We start from the raw sequence: 18,546 nt of genomic DNA, 5'->3' as shown, positions 1-18,546 counted from the left end.
TATCTTTGGCCACGAAATGTCAGGCTTTGCGGACGATAAAATCCGATGGTCAAAAAAGGTCGACAGTGTATGTTGGGCTGGGGGTCGGAGAGGCAGAAGGTGAGAGAAGCAAGAGTGATCTTTGGCGGTTAGGCCTGTGCGCAAGTGGAGAAAATTTTGGACTACTTACGCTTAGTCACCACACAAAGGCGGAGAAAGCAGAGTTGGACGCATGTGCAACGTCATCTTTTCCTCATTACATGGACCTAGAGTTGCAACCTGCCGGACGTGAGCTGTCCGATTTTGAACCTTCGGGCTACCTCAATCGATAACCAAGTGTTGAAACAGACTAGGTAACTTGTGTTGAGGTGTCTAAAGCAAATTCTACTGAAGAAGGTATAGGCTGCAAACTGTCGTACCTGGTGCTATCGTCATAGCCTCATGTCAAAATGTTTTCCAGAAAAAAACCAATTGAACTAATGATCAGCGAGCCGCTAATAGTGGTCCGGCAGTGGCATCTGCTTCCGTCATTAGTTCAAAAGCCGTTTTTTTTTTTTTTTTTTTTTTTTTTGGCACCTGGAATGAGTACCGCAGATATTCTATGGTAGCAAACTCGAAGCAAGCACATGAATTGACCGTGTCACTCTTTTACTAACTATGCCTTGGACCTCATCTTTATCGACTCATCCCAGGCCTCTCCCAGATGTGGATGTTGTTCAAGATATGCGCTTGCAAGTCTGAGGTATCATTTCCTGTGAGGATCTCGAACATCTAGGCTTTGTAATTACATGAACCAAGACGGACTGGGTAATTAATATACCAGCGACTCCAAACTCGAGCAAAATCAATCAGGCAGGTGCTTCAAGAAACGGCACAACCAAAGCAACAGCCCCTTTTCACGTTGTTCTTTTCAGGATGCATCTCTGCCTCAAACCTGACCTCCTTGTCTGGCTTCTGCTTAATTCCTCCTTGATCTCATTCTCCCTGGGCTGCTGCAGTTTCGACCAATTGTCGCCCTCAATCGACCCCGCCTCTCGCTCGATGGCGTCCATTGCACCAAGCGTTTCATTGATGATAGGTACCACCTTTTTATGAGACCAAGCTCGTCCAACTGCTCGTCGCGGATTTGACGAAGCCTCTGCTTCCAGAACTGCCACCTGCTCAGGCCGAAGCCGGAGATCTTCTGGCTTTCGCACAACAAACCAGGCTTGTGGAAGCGGGTCATGTGCTCAGGGGTTTCTTCTTGCGCCGCCAAATCACGAAGATGGTCGAAAACCCTCTGCCCGGAAATGACGATTCGGTCTCACACCATACAGAGACTGGTCTGCATGGTGGGTACTTGCAAGACCTTGCTACCTTCGTTCGAGGATCCCGTTCTACCCTCCAAGGCCTCCCGAAACTCCCATACGGCCATAAGGCTGCCAACAAGATTTCTTTATTCTAACCTGGCCAGAAAACTATCATAGTTTCTCCTTTGCGCCATCTGGCGGCTGGACCAGCCATTTTCCGCTGCATCTTGCGTTAAAAGATATACATATACCGGGAGCTTTATGATCAACTTACGTGTGTTGAAGAAGTCTCTAATGTAAACCCCTAGACCCGGTAGTTGATCCCAGGACCATAGGAACGGGGTTTTGCCGTCTCCGTCCAGCCAGACCGTGACATCTTCTTGCTCTATTATCTTAACGACATCGGCGAGGACACCCTGGAGCTCGCTGTCGTGGGGAGTTTGAGACGTGATTTTGTCTAGTACGGACCACAGATCGAACGAGAGGCCGTTGATCCTTTCTTTGGCCTGATCAGCAATATTGCCGAAAGTTGAGGCCCAGAGGTGGCAAGCCTCGCCGGTCCTCGCTCGGCAGGATAATAGTATTCCACAGAGAGCCGAGTTGTACTATGGCAAGCGCCGACCACTTTCAGTGCCGTGTACAGACAGCTCTAATCGCTACTATTGTGCGCTTCTATCCAGATCTAGCCGTTCTGATAGACCGCCAACATCTGGTTACTTTAGCTCCAAATTAAAAAAATTTCAACAACCNNCCCCCCCCCCCCCCCCCCCCTCCACGTTTATGCATTTGCACACTTGAGCGCGTATGTCGACGCCTGGGGAGCATACAATACAGGACAGATTGAGATTTTCCTCTCGATTGCCGTAGGTAGGACACGATAATGGCATGAGAGCTCACAGACGGTTTCCCTCTGGCCATGAGAGGGTCTCCTGTCTTCATTCTCGTAAGCTGTTCAACGCCCGGCTGCGTTCATTTCCTTATTTTCCTCCTATAGAAAACCCTGTCTATTGATCACTCTTTCTCCCGATATTTTGATATATACAGCTTGCTTCGACTGGCTGAGTATTGTCATTCCTAAAGTCCCTTTCACTTAGCCTTCTAACCTCTATTCTCTCCCAAACTGGGAACCCTTACTACCACCATGGGCAGCAAATCCAGCAAGATGGCACGCCAATCGACCGAACCAACAGCTTGGGCTAGTCCCGACCATGAACAATTTCCCCTGGGAACCCGCAGGATCCACGCTTGGAAGGGACTTTTTCTAGCATCCAGCCTCCTAAGTCGGAATGGGAATGCCAGCCCTCACAAGGCCAATCTTTTCTTCCTACGTAAGTCAGCGGCTGAAGAAGGAAAACAATACGGCTCCACCGTGGCAACGAGGCTTTACTAACAGCCATGCCTTGATCCTTGCTCAGTACGATCTGGAAGGCGAGCCATGGCCGAATAAAGACTAGAATTCTCAAACATGGATATGCGTACACGAGGCAAGGAGCCAAGCCATGAAAACCACAAAATATAGACCTACGAATAAGAGAGGCTACCCTGGTCCTTTCCAGAACAAGGAGCAGCTGCCCATTAACGTTCCTCCTCCGCTCACAAACAAAGCCCATAAATCCCTCCTCCACACGCCACTAATTCCTGGGCAGAGCAAGCTATGGAGGGATGGTGATCCCGGATCTGTCTGGGCAGTGTATACGAAAGGCCACAAGCGGGATTTTGAAGCCATGCAGCATGACACAAAATTGCCAACCGGTACTAGGGGAGCACACGCATTCAGCCTAAGGCCCTATGTACCAGCAGCCCTACGCCCGAAGCCCGAAGAGCGACCTGGTTGAGACTGTATGACTTGCTTGGGGACCAAGGCCTCCTCATGATTGATATTTCACTTCTTTTTCTTCTTCACTTGGTTTGAGGCGTTTTTACGGCTTCTGGATATAGGTTTCTGTAATTGGTAGCAAGGCCTAGCTTCTGTGTATGCAATATCAATATAACAAAAGTCAAAGTATCTACTGGTATTACCCCGAGAAATTCGGGATCACGCCCCGGTCTAGATTTTCTGTTCGTGCCGGCTTTGAGGTTTCGTTTGAAAATTGAAGTTTCATAATGCTCGTATGCGCTAGACAAATATTTGTATCAGCCACCCCAAACAATTTCCAAGCAAATAGGGGCAGATATCCTCATTACTTTCCATTTTCGATTGGATATACTGAAGAAATCAACACCTTTCTTCTTCCCTCAGACTCCCAAGCTATAGCTAGTACCGCCTTTTCCAACTAGTCTCCTCGAGCAAGTCCAGTCGCCCGTTCAATCCTCTCCATGATTGAGAACGTCTCGTTACACAGCGGAACAACATGTTCGGCAGACAGCTCCAACTCGCCAAGCTGGGGGCCCGAGATCTCCCGGAGCCTTTGCTTCCAAAAGTTCCATCTCTGTACGCCAAACGTGGGCACATCGTCGCCGCAGAGCCTCCCGGGCTCGTAGGCGCGCACCACCCCGTTGTCCATAGCACTCCCATTCGCCGCGTTGGCAAGCAAGAAGCGCAAGATGCTCGGTCCCGCAATGTCAAGCCAGTCTCGGACGCCGCAGAGCCGAGTAAGCAGGGAATCGCCCTTGACGACGGGGGCCGTCTGGTTCTCCGACTTGACGCCTCCCTCTAGGGCGTTCCTGATGATCCATATGCCATAGCAAAGACCCGACACGTCCCTGACGGCAAGCCGGGCGAGGAATGCGGTCCAGTTGCGCCATTGCGCGAGCTCCTCCTCGTCTGGGTATCCGCCTCCGCTGGCTCTGCACTCGGTGATATCTACATGATTTAAATTTTTTTTTTGTTTTAGTAGAAACTCATCACAAAAGGCTGTTTCCCCGCCTTTCAGCTGCGGGCGCCATCCATGTGTATTGAACAATGTTTGGCTAGGTAGTAAACGAATAGGAGAGAGCAATCAGGGCCGTTTACCGTCATCCTCGTACCACTCCCTTACTGAGATGGAAAAGTCCGGAAGCCCCTCCCACTTGCAAGGGTCCTCCTCCCCCTGCCGGACATAGTCATTCGTCCGGTACAAGATGGCCAGTGTAGTGGCCAAGACTTCTTGCTTCTCATCGTTGTGAGGGATGTCCTCGACGATCCAGTGGATAAGGTCGTAGATGGTGGCGATCAGTTCCCTGCCATTGATGTCATTGCCCCTCTGGTCGGTGCCTTCCGGCGCCTCAGCGCAGGTGCGCCGAAGCTCGTCCGCCAGCCTCTGTGCTCGGTTCTCGGAGTCACCTGGGAGGGGGAGCCACCTCTCGAAGGTCTCGAGTATCTCTTGGCCGTAGGAATAATTGTTGATGGGCAATTCTGGATCAAGTTTGAGCCAGCCGCTGGTTTGTTGCATGTTGTTGCTGTGTTTTGGGGGAAATTTGTCTTGGAAAGAGTACACGAGCAAAAGGAAGACAAACGATTTGCTGTCTGTATGGTCTTGATGCTTGAAGGGATCAAGTTTATAGGTCCAGGCTAACAACTGACGTTCACCAGACAGTGATATATTGGGCATCGATCTCTGGTACCACTGACAGTTGAGGGGGTATTCGGTACCGAACCGAGATCCTTGCAGTTCGTGTTGGCACCGTTTCTGAAAATTAGCAAAGACGTGCTATAAAGATAGAAAAGACCCCCAAGCATCAGTATGCAACCAATTCCGTATTAACCAATCTGAAGCCAACATGGATACGAAGACAACTCGCACTTTCGTCATGTCGTCATCATCAGACACTCTTCTCCCGCGCGCAAGGCGAACTATATGCATGTTGTTCCTCTGTTATCGTAAAGTCCTATTTGCATGGCGCTAAGTTACCTGATATTATTGGCTGCAAAAGGCGGTCCATCACCACCGAAGCCAACGCAGCGGCACCGCAGCCTTACCGCTTCGGGTTCACATAAAAGTTGTACATGCTTCTGCATTATCTGGAGGGACTTTATAGTTATAAGGCTACAGGGCGAAGGTACCTAGAGATATTCAGAATCGACGATGCGCCGGCAATGCATCCTGGCGTCACTGACCCCCACGCAAGCTGCTGTTGGACTGACAGCGAAGAAACGTGCATATCCCGTATTTCAGGCGGCACACAGGGACCAAAACCAGACCTGCCAAGACTATATTTGATTTTGGACTTTGTTAGTTGAGCGCTGTGCGGGTATTCGGTTTCTTCTTCAAGTCAAGCAAAGCTGCATGATCAGTACTATTATCGTCTTCGTCCGTTATTCAGCTTCGATGGATGAGCTATCAGCTGCCCCAGAGTCAGAGTGGTAGAGCGTCCAATCTTTGAGAGCTTACCGATCTTGCAGCAGTAAACACCCCACGGGATACGCCTGTGTATCTGAGGCAAGCTTGTATGCATAATATGGTAGCGAGATACCGCTGGGTGTACGGTGAATAAGAGCCAGACGAACGAGCAAAGCAGGCAGCTGGCGTTACCACCTGGGTCGCCAATGCCAATGGGCAATAACAACACACGAGTTTCTGAAAGTGACACCTGCGAGCCGACAGCGGCCACAACACACGCGGGCAACCCGCAACAAATGTTCAGCCTGATGATTTTCCGAGATACTGAGTAAGTCAACGCTGCCAGTCTAGCAAAACTATATACCGGTGTGACCAAGACTGCTGAGTCGTATAAGCTGGTGGACCCCTGTAAACGGGTTGTGCCGAAGGTTTCCCCCGGATTGTTCCTGTCATGGGAACGATCTTTTGAGAGCTTCGGCGACTAAGGTGAAACGACTGTCGGGATTGTCATGAATCTAAAAAGCCCAGCAAAAAGCCTATACGCAAATGTAAGGATGTGCCAAGAATTAGCCAGAAAAGGCAAGGTCCAAATTCGTTAGATGGCCGGACGTGATCGCATAGGCAATCGAAACGAGGTGAAAATTTTTCAGGGTTAGGACCGTGGATCTTCCCAGTTGAGCCGTGTCTCTTTTGACCATCGGCGCTGTATTAAGAATATCACTCGTACGAAAGATAGCTTGGATAGAGCTCCTGACATCAGCGGAACAGACGAAATCAAAAAAGTGCTTTTAAGAGACGCAAGGAAATTGTCCATTGCTTGCCGAGCGTTTATTTCTTTTTCGAGTTTAATGCCCAGCCCCTAACGATAGAGCACGAGCCATCAAACGAACCCGTAATCTAAGGCTTCGCCCACATCTAAACTCCACTTCCCTGCCGAGATATTTTACAAGGATCTCCCCAGATTCCAGACTTTTAGGCCGGACCCATGTCGAATCGGCAATGACGATAGTCTATGGGCCTTTTCCAAGATCCTCGAGCATCGACGAAATGCCTCTTCTTGAGATGTCCTAGGTGCCAAAGCTCTAGTAGACGTACATGAGCAGGAAAGAAACCATGAGGGCGAAAAGACCAGTGGCTTCCGAGAAAGCGAAACCCAGAATGGCGTAGCTGAAAAGCTGACCTGTAGACAAGGGTGGAAATACCATCCGTTAGCGTCGTGAATCACTTGCGGGATCGCCCTAGTTTGCCAATTGACGATCTCCCAAGAATCTCATCTCAATCGAGCCGGGGTCTATTACTTACCACGCAGAGCTGGGTTGCGAGCGACACCTTGGATGAGGGCACCGAAAACTGTTCCGATACCGACACCAGCACCGGCCAGACCAATGGTGGCAAGACCGGCACCTTGAGCCTTAGCTGCGGCAATCATGGCAGCAGCGGCAGTCTCGGCGACGACACCGCGCGATTGCATGGCATTGCGTGCGATAACCGAGTTGATGTTACCGCGGGCACTGTTCATCAACAGGCCGTTCTTGGCGACGGGCTGGCGGGTGCTGCTGATGATTGAGCTCTGAATGCGTGCGGGAGCTGTATCGATCGATTGAAGAAAAAAAATAGCCCAATTGGATTAGCGAGATGGATCACGTTGAGCGGGTTTTGCTTATCTTTTCGATGCTCGTCGTTGGCCTTCCTGTCCACTTGTGGATTCTCCCCAGAGTGGCCCGGTCGGCATTCCCGAGCGATAGAGGGTCAATTGAACGCCCTGGAGTGGATCTTACCCCGGATAGTGGACATCAGACGGGTCGTCTGGGGCTTGCTGCTGCGAGCGATGGCTCCGCTGATTCTGTTGGCCGCGAACATTGTGAATGTTTGATGGAATTGATATGAACAAAATGGACAGATTGAAACGGAAGAGGGCTGCAGATGAATGGTATGTGAGAGCTTTTGAATTGGTGTGTGAATGGAAGGAGAGCTCCCTGGAGGAAACAAAAGGGAATTGGGTTTGCCTCGGGCAGTTCGCAGGAAGCTGTCTTGCCTCAGGCATCTATGCGTGCGGAGAAAGTGGCATGATTGGTTAGGTCCCCAGCTTGGCAATACCTGTCTCAAAACATGGAAGGTAGGAGCGGAAGTACGCCAAATTACCTGGCAACCAAACAATTACCACGCAATAGCCGGGAGTAGCTTGAGGTATAGTTCGTGCTAATGATGCTTTGACAGCCCGAGCATTGTTGAGACCACTGGTTGACTATGGGAAGCTGAACGTGTCGACAATTGATTCACAAGTTCTCGATATCAAACCCGGCTTCCCCGGAAGACACTACTATTCAGAAGCAAGGGAGTCTCCTCTTCCCCATTGCCCCAGGTTTTCTGACTCCAGGGTCACCGGAAAAGCACAAATTCAAGTCCGAGATTCCCCCGCATAATAATGATCCCAGTTGGTATATCCCTGCTAGAGGATCTGCCCAGGCTAGCCAGACAAGGGCAGTGGAATACGATCTCAATGAGCTCAACCGAATGAATGAGGGCTGTCTCACAATAAAACAATTACTTAGCTTTGGCCATTGCCTGCCCATTGCTCTCTAATGAAAATACAGCTGTACTATACGCAGTAGACAGATCTCAAAATTATCGCGGTTCTTCCTCTCTGCCGCAGGAAACTCGGTCGATGCTGCCGGTTCGAAGTACATGTAGGTTAGCAAGGTTGGGCAAGGTACCTCCCTAGCTAGCTAGCGCAGGGGTGAATGGCACAAAATCATTGGCAAGCTCAAGCTTACCGTACATACAACGGACGCAAGTTCTTACTACTTGATGGTCCGAGCTTGATCTACCATCCGAACCAAAAACGACTCGCAAAGCAGCTAACGATAGATATCATTGAAAGTGGTTTCTTTTACATCCCGAAAGGAAGACAGTCTCAACCAAACGCAACCAGCTTTTTTTTTTCACCTCAAGGCCTCGTTGGTCTAATCTACCGCTTGAGACAGAGACAGGCCCTATTCTCGGTGTAGCTGAAGTAGCCCGTCTAGGTCAGGCGAGCATCCCATCCAATTTGAACCCCTGGCGCCATCATGTCATGAAATCGAGCCACTGGCCCCACCTCAAACTCAAGTCATCTTTTCGTGCGTCGCCATTAGGGAACCTGTGTGGCAAATTATTAGCAAGCCATGTTATAACAACAAAAGCAACATCATGGTGCATCAAAACATAGCAGCAACTTACCAATAAATGTCGTAACCAAGCGGCTCCGGACTTGGCAAATATCCTCGGGCACCAGCCAAATTGTCGCGCCCATCTTTCTTGCAATGCTGATGGATAGCTTAGCATTCAGGTACGCATCGTCATCCGTCTGGCCTGGCGTGACCAGGTCGTAATCCACATAGCTGCTCTTCATGCCGTTAAGCACATCCAACAAGAAGATACCGGTCCCAATGGCCTGGTCCTTGAATGACCGGATGGAAGAGTTGCGGCCGCCCTTCTTCGACATCTCGTTGGCCCACCTGACCATCTCGGTATCGGTAATCTCGCGCTTGCCAAGCCTCTGAGCCAGCGCCGACAGGGTCAAGGTGATGTCCTTGCGCATCAATTGCCAAACCAGACCCAGCGTCAGAGTCTTTTGCCCGTCGGTGATGTCTGCTCCCTGGATTCCGACTAGAGAAAACCCGTTTTGCTTTCCAAGCTCGATTGCGTAGTTGGTGTTCTCAATCGCCTTGAAGTGCGAGATATCACCGCCATGCGCCGGGGGCTTGTTGACGTGCCTCCAGTTTACCGAGCCCTTGATGACCTTGTCGTAAGCCTGCAGGAGGATGGTTCCATCCCGCAGGTCGTCAAAGAAGGACACGACAGCAGGCTGCACATCCAAGCTGTTGAGCCACAGAGTAAACACACGAGCCTCGCGCTCGCCTTCGGCGTCGAAGTCCTCTACTTCCAGCTTCTCTTCCTCGGTTATGGGGTCTAGGCAAGGGTGGGTGTTGAACAGGTTTGCAACGAAGGCAAGGTTCAGCTTGGGGTTTCCGGCAACAAGTGATGTGGGCGTCAGGAACTTGCGGCAGCCCATCCGGTCAGCGTTCTGAAGGACCTGCTCGGCACGTTGGAGGTGATCTTGCGTCTGGAGTGGCGACCGGTCGCAGCCGTATTCGGAACCAATCTGGGCCAAGAGCACAGTGTAATTCTCGCCATCTTTGATGTCACTAGAGAAGTTGTTGACCCTCCTCGGCCAGTTGGCCGCCTTCAGGTGGTAGTTGAACCAGCGCAGCAGAATCTGCTCAGGAGGCAGCCTCAGGAATTGCTCTAGCGTCTCATCCTCCTCCAACAGCCTGTAAAGCTCGGGGTGCAACTTGATGTCAATCTTGCCCAGCAAACCTCTCCGGATGACCTGCCAAATAAGACCCAAAATCAGATGCTCGCGGACCTCGATGATGTCCCCGCTCCCAATGTTGACTACCGAACAACCAATACCCTTGGCAGACTCAATGACGATGTTGTTGTTCTCGGTCATCTGGAAGTGGTTGAGGTTCTTGGTCTTCTTTCCAGGGCGGTTCAGTACACGCTCGTCGATGGTATCCGGCACGCTGTCGTTGATCAACTTGGCCAGCACAAGACCGTCCTTGCACTCGTCGAACATTTCAAAGGTATCTGTAGGGAAGGGGAGGCGGTTGCCAATGTCAGGGTCGCCGGCAAGAACGGCGTTGATGTGGCGGGTAAACTCTGTGCGCTCATCCTCGTTGATCGTATGCGTGATGTTGGCGTTGGAGCCCTGCACCTGAATCTTGCCACTAACGCTCGGTTTCGAGGCGTGTCCGCCAGTCCTCTGCGCGACAACACCTGACGGGGCGAGAGGCGCCGGGCCGCCGCCGCCAGAGAGGCGCTTTTGCGCAGGAGAGGACTGGCGCAGCTTTGCGATCAGGCCGACGTAATCTTCAAGCTCTACTCGTCGCGACGAGTCCAGATCGACTTCCTTGAGGGCCTGGCGCACGACATCGTAGGGCTGACGTTCGCTCTGCTGGGTAGCTTTGATCGCGGTGGCCTCGTCGAGATATCCTTTGTCGTCGACATCAAGCTTTGCGAACGAGTTGGAGAGCTCAAAGATCTCGTTTTGTTGGAACTCGGGAAACTTCCTGTATTGTGAATAAAAATGATCAGTAAGCGCAAAGACGACATGACCACTGTGAGAGAATTGCGCTCTTAAAAACACACCTCTGAAGTTTGAGAACGTTCATGACTGTTGCTTTGACGATCAAGCGATCTAGGGATAAGGGGAGACTGGCAGGCTTCGGATAAGAGGGGAGTGGATTGCTTGGGACACCACGGGATGCCTTAAAGTTAAAAGTTACTCTTCCAAGAAGAGTGATACTGCGAAAAACACTGTCGTTGACGGTGAAGTAAAAATTGAGAATGTCAGGGGCTTGTTCACAAATCGTCTGTCATCACAGGTAGGTGAGCCTCCCAGGTCAAGGTACGTCTTCTGGTTGGGCTGCGCAAGGTCTGTTGGCTGGGTGGGGGCGGGGTGATGTAATGTTCCACAGCCACACTATTGCGTAAGGCGCCCACGCATGCCAAGGAACTGGCCCACGGCCTGGCAGGAAGGCTTTTTGAACCTATTCTGAAGGATGGAATGAGCACTGCTGAAGATTACAGTCCGTCGCCTGTTTGTTTCCTGCACCAAGCTCGTCTGGCCCTCTAGGCTGCCAAATATTTTCTAGTTTCGTTGCAGCCTGCCCAAACGAGCTGACGACAAAATACAACAAAACACATTGCACTAATCGCGGACAAGACTATTAGGCTGACACCTACCTGGTACCCAGGTACACTTGCTACTAATCCCTGCCATCCGAGCTTACCGGGCTACCTAGGTAAGGTGCTGTGGACAGGGTCCGGAAGGTCGGTAGCTCTTTGTTATCAACTTATCGTACATCGGCAGTTCTGATCCAAAGGTCTAGCTGGCAGATTCTCCCTGCCTTCGTTTCTTGAGGCGTTCTGCTTGCCTAACACCTTCAGATAACTTGGATACATTGGTAGGTAAGCAAATAAGCTAGGTGAGAACCTAGCCACAATTTGGGTTCTCATAGGTATCAAACAACATTGGGCTTCAGCATGGTTGCACAACAGTCCTGACGGCCCCATTTTGGGTGCCCGCTAACATGGGCGCGGGGCCCGATAAAAAATCGACCCTGATGCCCTCCAGCTCATCGCAGTCTCCAGCACAACACCTCAGTCAGTTAGCTAGCTTGCTGGCTGGGCTGTATCGATACAATTGTTCTTTTCGGTAAGACAAGTCTACTACCGGTACTCCGGGCGATTATCGATTCTGCAGGATCAACCATGTTACAATCTGCAGTGTCAACGGGTGCTACCGAATGTGCCTATTATGCCCAGGATCCACTTTTGGTGGCCTATCAAAGCTTGGGCCATGCGGTAGTGAAGCTGCACGACATAATTTTTTTCTTTCTTTTTTACTCTTTGGTCTGCATTTCAATGACAACAGTGATTCACAGTCACCTCAGCCTACGGTGCCCGAAGCACACAATATACTGCAAATTAAGCACAAGTAACCCATCTACCTCAGTGCTGGAAATTGGAAATTTCCCGCTGGTGATCAGGCTTTGTCTTCTACACCAGAAAGCTGTGACGGCACACGTAAGTTTACATCTCATTTCTGTGGTTTGATTATGCAACATGCAACCCCTGCCAGCGAAGAAGAGAAGTCCACATGTTGCTGCCCAACTCTATGGCTGAGCTTTCATCTCATTTCGTGTTAGCACCCGCCGACTTCTTAGAGTTTGGCAAAAGATCAACATAGGCTCTTGGATTCATTCAGACAGCATCTCTTCTTGCTTTTGCTTTCTCTCCCAGTTTTCCTTCGGCCAAGGCTCAGACGACATATATATATCTGTCGTACATGTCTCCACAGTCTCATTCATATCTCACTTTCAAATGTAATCGTGATGTTGTCCTGTAGCCTGTGTTACAAGAAATCAAACAAGATGGTTACTTGGTTTTGTATTTCAGGTTTTGGCAAGCGCTAGAAGAGAATGCTTCATATTCTCGGCTTTTTCACCCAGGACAGAAGAAACGGGTTCTCATGTGTCATAGCATCTCACCCACCTAGTTGACTGTCTTCTGACGCAAATAATATCATATCAGGCTCCCGCCAAACGTCAAACATGGCTGTTTGCGTCAGCTGTAAAGACCCCTTGGTGCTAGGCATCGACGAGGATGAGAATGCCGCCCCCGTCCCAGACGACCTCCTGCTCCCTTGTGGATGCCATTACCACTGGTAAGCACCAGCCTCCACCCGCCATCTCATTTTACACTTATATAATTCAAACTTTATCCTACATGTCTGCTTACACACAAATATCACACCCGCCACCAAACCACACAGGCAATGCTTCCTTGACTCATCCTCAGACGTCGTCATATCCCTGAAATGTCCATCATGCGGCAACCACCTGGCTACAAACGCGCCGGGCCCCTCGGTGACTAACACCATCTTCCCCTCGTCCCAGGACGTCGCCATCGTCACACGCTACCAAAGCGAGGGTGGCGTCCAGGACGACTACAACATCCTTCCCGACGTCACCGAGGAGGCTTACCTGACCATGCACCCCGAGGCACGCCCCGCCCACGCCTTTCACGAGATGTGCGCCGAGAACAACGTCGAGGGCATCCTCTCGATATTGCATGACTTTGACCACCCGGACAGTGACGACGAGGACGAGATCCCGAGGCTTCCAAAGGATCAGATGCTCAGGTATCAGGACCCGCTCAACGGCAACAAGAGCGCCCTGCACATTGCCATCGAGAAGGACCAACCCCAGGTTGCACTACTGCTCTTGTACATCGCGTCCGGCCTCGCTACGGACAACTTCCCGCCCGATGCGCTCGAAGTGGCTGGCAACCTTCAGCTGCAGCGGCCGACGCTGGCAAGCCCCATGGATGACATCAGGGCGCTCAAGGACTCCCAGGGAAGGACGGCTGAGGAGTACGCGTATCAGGCCGGACCTAGATGGGTCAGTTTCATCGAGGCTGGCATGTTTGCTTGAGCCGTCCAGCATTGGTTGCTTCTAGCCCGTGCCACAGATTCGGTTGTAATATGCAGCGCAGGAGGATTTTGTGAGGTTTCGAAATGCCATGTGAAGAAAAAAAAACCCCCCCAACATTTTCAATTGCCATGCACCAGCAGGCCAAGAAAGGCAAAGCTGATGTTTTTGCTCGACTGATAGTGCAAGAGGCAACATATATGCGCTCAAAATACGATATGTCTGCATGTGCATCAGGGACTATTCTGAACGTGTGATTTCATTAAGCCCAACAGCAGCACGCGATCCCAAAATGGCGGGGGACGTGAGCAAATCTATCCTCAAAACATGTCGACTGATAAATTGTTCTTCCCCCAGATATGATCGGTCTGTTTCCGTTCCTATCTCCTGCCAGTCCCGCTCCTGTTGGACAAAACCTGGGACATGATAAAGTGCGCAACATCTTCGTCGCTCCAATACGCCATATGAGACGCGATGGTGTTGATGGGATTGAAATCCAACGCGCTCCTTGATATCTCTATGTTAGCATCCTCCTAGCCACGCAAAATAAATACGCGAAGCGTTGATTCGAGGGAAAAAGAACCTACTCCTGAATGCTGTAGTCCACCCTCCCGTTTCGGTTCAGCGCCCGCACCTTCATCTCCTCTTTGCGCAGCCTTCTGGCCTTGTCCTCCTCTTCGCTAAATTTTTCCTTGTTCTTGACCCTCCTGTTCTCAAAGTTGGAAAAGAGCGTCTCGAGCTCGTCATCAATGAGCGTCGCGTCATTGCCGCTCAGCGGGCTGAGGCCGCTGTTGTTCCTGGCGAGCTGGCGCTTGCGCTCGGCCGACTTCTCCGACTGCACCGACGCGTCCGAGAGGACGCCCGTGGCCGACGAGATGTTCGTGCCCGCGGCGCCCGACGACGGCGTCGGGTTCTGCTGCTGTTGCTGCATGTTGGCCACGTCCTCCTGCGTCAGGCCCAGGCTGCGGTTGAGGATGTTGCTGGCAATGCCGGCGCTGAGTGACGACCAGAGCCCCGAGACGCTCTGCCCTACCTTGACGCCGATTCCAGTGATACCTTGCGGCGCCACGCTGCCAAATATGCCCTTCTTGGTGTACGGCAGAACCTGCGACTTGAGGCTCGACATGGCGGGCGTGATGAGCGGCTCCATGCGGTAGGCGATGGGGTCTGACGGGTGAAATACGTTGAATAGCTGCTTGACTTTCGGAGATGAGATTGAGAACGGCAGTCCGGTGATGGTTGATACGCGCTGTGTGGGATCGGCCGAGAGGAATGGGTCCTCCATCGTGTCCGGATCCAAGGGGCTTTCTGAGGGAAACGAATCGGCCATGTGCCGGGCTGCAATGGTTCGGCCCTTGAGCATTTGAAACAACCCAATAGGAGAGCCGAGACAGTAAAGGTCTTCCACTTGAAAATCAAACTTCAGCTCTCTTGGGTCCTTGGAAGTTTCTGGCCGACCCTGCGAGGGCCAGATACGGAGCGGGTTACGCTCGTTTGTCTTGGAATCCTCTTTCTGTCGGCAGAGAATATCAAACATTATGGCGGATCCGAGCGAATGTCCTATGACGTGGACTTTTCCTTTGAAGCCTGGGTTCCTTTCTAAGAATAGATTGTACACTCTATTAGACTCCTCTTGCACAATATGTGCGATTTGCTCCCGGTAGGCGCTCTGGTAGAGTAGAACGTCCAAGGCAAGATCGGAAATGAGCGACCTGGCAAAGGCAACCCCTTCTACAGTGATGTCTTCCAGCGAGGGGTCTTTTTTGTCCTTTTAGTTAGCCAATAAACTACCCCTATTGTGGACGGCCATGGAGACTTACACTCATCCTCCTCAGTATAAGTCTCTCCCAAGTCATGCTCGCGTTTCTTTTCTCGCTTCTTTGGGAAGTCCAGAAGATGCCGCCAGCAGACGGGCAGAACCTGGATCCTACAATTGCCTGGGCCATCCCCGTTATCTGAGTTTAATGCCTTCAGATCTGCAGAGTTTGAGTAAACGCCCTTCAAGGTCTTGCGAAGAATGTTGACATCGTGCACGAAATTGACGCTCTCCATTCTGTGCACTCGGAAGCTGGGGTTAGTGAAACTCCTGGGATGCATTTATCGAATGAGTCTACCCACCTCAACCCCAAGAGCTGTCCGATTCCATGTGTTACCAGAAACAGATGGTCGATATCTCGCCCTTGGTTTTCACCAGCCTGAGTGTTGTAGTCGTTCTGCATCTGTTTCTCTTGCTTCCTTCTCACGTCTTCTTCTTCTTGATCGCCAGTCTTATCAGCGCTTCCCATTAACGATGTCAACAATTCCTTGTCTCGACTCTCCTCAGACTCCTTGACCGGGGACTTGGTGCTAGGGGGTGCAGATCTCCTTTTGAGCAGTTTCTGTTGCTTCTCATCGAGCTTGAGCTCTGTTATGTCGGCAGGCGGTGTGGAAGGCCATCTTCCCTCCTTCACGTCAGCTTTCGCGTCACCTTTTCCGTCGGGACTTTCTTTTTCTTTCGCCTTGTTCGGCTCGCTATAACCACGAACTAGCTTGACGCCGCTCATGTAACCACCGCCTGCAAATCTTTCGTAAACCGTCGAGGTTACCCAAGATAGAACACTATCGGAAGTCAGCCACGCTACTGTGGAATCTTGGTAGGTCGCAACACTGTTCATGTAAGTTCCAAACAGACGATGGCTGTGCGGTTGATGTTGTACCTGCGGCGCGGCAGACGCGGCGGGCTTTGAAGCAGTCTCTGCCTGTCCCGCTGCTGCGGCTCTGAGATTATCGTTGGACGCCTTTGGCGTTACGTTTTGCGTGCCAGAATTGCTCCGGTTGCGAGGTGGATATGTCCATGGCTTCGCCTTTAAGTAGCCCTCCTCCAGCTGCGCTGCCAGATTCTCCTCGCATGGCCGCAGCGTCGACCCTTCCTGGTAGAACCAAGTGCCCCTTCTCACGTCGTAGATTGGGCCGAGCCAATACACAGGTGCCAGCTCTCGGTCTTCGATGTCGACTTGGAAGAGAAAGTCCTCCTGAACATAGACAATGTGGTGGTCTGTGGTCCTTGGCGTTGAATCCCCACTACCTACTTGTGGCCTACGACTGAGCTTAGTTGGTGGTGGTCGTTTGGTCGTGGAGCCCCTATTCTTTTCCAAGTCTTCAAGTATAGTCTGATATGTCGCCTCTATCGACCGCGAATCCTCAGGCGCAAAGGGAACGAGTTTCTTTGGTGCTGGGGGTGGCTTTGGATCTTCGATCGGTTTTTTGGAACGCAAGAACTTGGGTTTACGCTTGGGTATCTGGTACACAGAAAGCCTATTAGACACCGCCACGATGACACGAGGTCGGGCTCGTCGCTATTGTGCTCACATCGACTGCATGGAACCATTTCACGTTCAGAGGTGGACAGTCGGGCGGGTATCTCTTGGTGCTCTGGCCGTAGACATAGTTGATACTGTGATCCCCGGGGTTGCTGGTAGCGGGGGGAGGCGGAGGCGTGGGAGGAACAGGTTCCTTGGGCGTCGGGGTTGTGCTTCGGCTACCACCCCAAGGGTTCATCGAGTCCACGGCAGACGAGAAATAGCTCTTGTCTGCCTTTTTCTCAGCAGACCCCGCGGGCGCCATGGCGTCGCTATGGCCTGCTGGGCCGGCGGGCCTCCGCGGAGCTCTGGCTGCCCAATGACTGAGGGAAGCTGTTTGATGTAAGCAGTGCGTTGTTGTGAGCCGTCTCGTTGTCGAGAGGTTTGAGATGCACCGGAAAGCCAGCAGCTTTGAGTTGTGTCTAAGGAGAGAAAGTTCGAGGTTCGGCAAGGTGCGATGCGAGGAAGCTGTAGTGGTCTCTTCTTCTTGAACACCCCTTGCAAGGTACTTCCTGGAAAGACAGTGTGGGACCGTCCCGAACGTTCTCGTTCTCGGTGGTTTGAGTACTGAACCTTCTGTTATGCAATGGAGCGTTGGGCGGTGAGCTGCAGCCGACATCAAAACGGATGAGCGTGAAACCGCCGCTACATACCAGGGAAAAAAATGGCTTGCTTGTTTGAACGGCCAAGGGCTTGGTACTATGCAGATACTAAGGGTCTGTTGCCTTAGTGCGGTGGAAATGTCCGGACCATCGCCTTGTTTACATACGTAGCACTCAGGTTAATTCAACCACATGGCTGTGTCGTCAGCTGCCCCGCCTACTTACTGCTCGCAATGCCGGGGCGGCGTTTTTATGGAGCTTTTGGCAGGGATATAACTCATCTTGCACATGTGCTTCTTCTCCGGCCTTCCGTTCGACTTTGCTCTGCAATTATCTCTGCCGGAAATTACAAACATCTTGGTACCGAGACTCCTTTTGCATGCTCGGATTATTTTCGGTCATCTGAGTGCTAGCTTGTTTTGCGTTCTTGTGCCTTTTCAGTTGCAACAAGAACCAGAAATTGGTAATAAACCGTAGTTACTAGGCTAGCTGCCATTTTGACGTACGTGCGTCACAACAACTGTCAACTTTGAATCGGAGCTACTGTGGTACTCGAACCGGATAGAGCCAAGTCAGCTGGATGATCCTCAACGTCTTCAACTTCCCTTCATGTTGGGTGACTTCGCATATCAAATAATCATTGGCGAAGTAAGCAGGGCAGGTTTGTAGGTACGTCTCCAGGGTATATGCTCCGAAAACTCATTGCTTCCGCCTTAATACCTATACAATACATGACATACGCCATTCATGTGTTAATGCCTCATACCCAGTAGTCGTAAATGCTCTGTACCATGCCTCGTACGCCAGCGGTCCTAATGATGGCTTTGTTCAACGAGTAAAAGTTGGAATAAGCATGCATGTGAATTCGAGTGGTGGTGGCCCCACTTGTTGCGCGCCACGAAATACCTAAGCTTGATAAGTTCTCAGCTTGCGATCGCGCGCATGCATGTTGGTGGGGTACAAATGACTCCAACTCTGACAAGTCGAAAACAATCGCCAATTTTTTTTTTCCCTCGGCGACGCGGTTGACCCCATCCAAT

General features: G+C 51.3%; 5 protein-coding genes across 5 annotated transcripts; 1 reads left to right on the top strand and 4 right to left on the bottom strand.

Moving 5' to 3' along the window:
• Positions 1-937: 937 nt before the first annotated feature.
• Positions 938-2,207, bottom strand: PpBr36_05321 (uncharacterized protein; the record flags this gene model as incomplete). Its single annotated transcript, XM_029892477.1, has 4 exons — positions 938-1,258; positions 1,289-1,397; positions 1,425-1,873; positions 2,166-2,207. 4 exons carry the CDS (start codon positions 2,205-2,207, stop codon positions 938-940), a joined length of 921 nt encoding a protein of 306 aa, XP_029749284.1.
• Positions 2,208-3,541: 1,334 nt separating this feature from the next.
• On the bottom strand, positions 3,542-7,387 carry PpBr36_05320 (uncharacterized protein; the record flags this gene model as incomplete). The annotated part of the gene is made up of 5 exons (XM_029892476.1): positions 3,542-4,071; positions 4,222-4,646; positions 6,623-6,707; positions 6,830-7,114; positions 7,306-7,387. The coding sequence occupies 5 exons, from the start codon at positions 7,385-7,387 to the stop codon at positions 3,542-3,544; spliced, it is 1,407 nt and encodes a 468-aa protein (XP_029749283.1).
• A 1,244-nt stretch (positions 7,388-8,631) lies between these two features.
• Positions 8,632-10,743, bottom strand: PpBr36_05319 (uncharacterized protein; the record flags this gene model as incomplete). Its single annotated transcript, XM_029892475.1, has 3 exons — positions 8,632-8,666; positions 8,747-10,641; positions 10,721-10,743. The coding sequence occupies 3 exons, from the start codon at positions 10,741-10,743 to the stop codon at positions 8,632-8,634; spliced, it is 1,953 nt and encodes a 650-aa protein (XP_029750166.1).
• Positions 10,744-12,687: 1,944 nt separating this feature from the next.
• PpBr36_05318 (uncharacterized protein) lies at positions 12,688-13,569 on the top strand (the record flags this gene model as incomplete). The annotated part of the gene is made up of 2 exons (XM_029892474.1): positions 12,688-12,800; positions 12,909-13,569. The coding sequence occupies 2 exons, from the start codon at positions 12,688-12,690 to the stop codon at positions 13,567-13,569; spliced, it is 774 nt and encodes a 257-aa protein (XP_029750167.1).
• A 377-nt stretch (positions 13,570-13,946) lies between these two features.
• On the bottom strand, positions 13,947-17,523 carry PpBr36_05317 (uncharacterized protein; the record flags this gene model as incomplete). The annotated part of the gene is made up of 5 exons (XM_029892473.1): positions 13,947-14,073; positions 14,154-15,324; positions 15,387-15,619; positions 15,685-16,844; positions 16,915-17,523. 5 exons carry the CDS (start codon positions 17,521-17,523, stop codon positions 13,947-13,949), a joined length of 3,300 nt encoding a protein of 1,099 aa, XP_029750173.1.
• Between the last annotated feature and the right edge of the window lie 1,023 nt (positions 17,524-18,546).

Source organism: Pyricularia pennisetigena, chromosome 6 (assembly GCF_004337985.1).
Source record: "Pyricularia pennisetigena strain Br36 chromosome 6, whole genome shotgun sequence".
Lineage (NCBI taxonomy): Eukaryota > Fungi > Ascomycota > Sordariomycetes > Magnaporthales > Pyriculariaceae > Pyricularia > Pyricularia pennisetigena.
The sequence above is the reverse complement of the archived record's forward strand: the minus strand, read 5'-3'. Positions and strand labels throughout refer to the sequence as shown.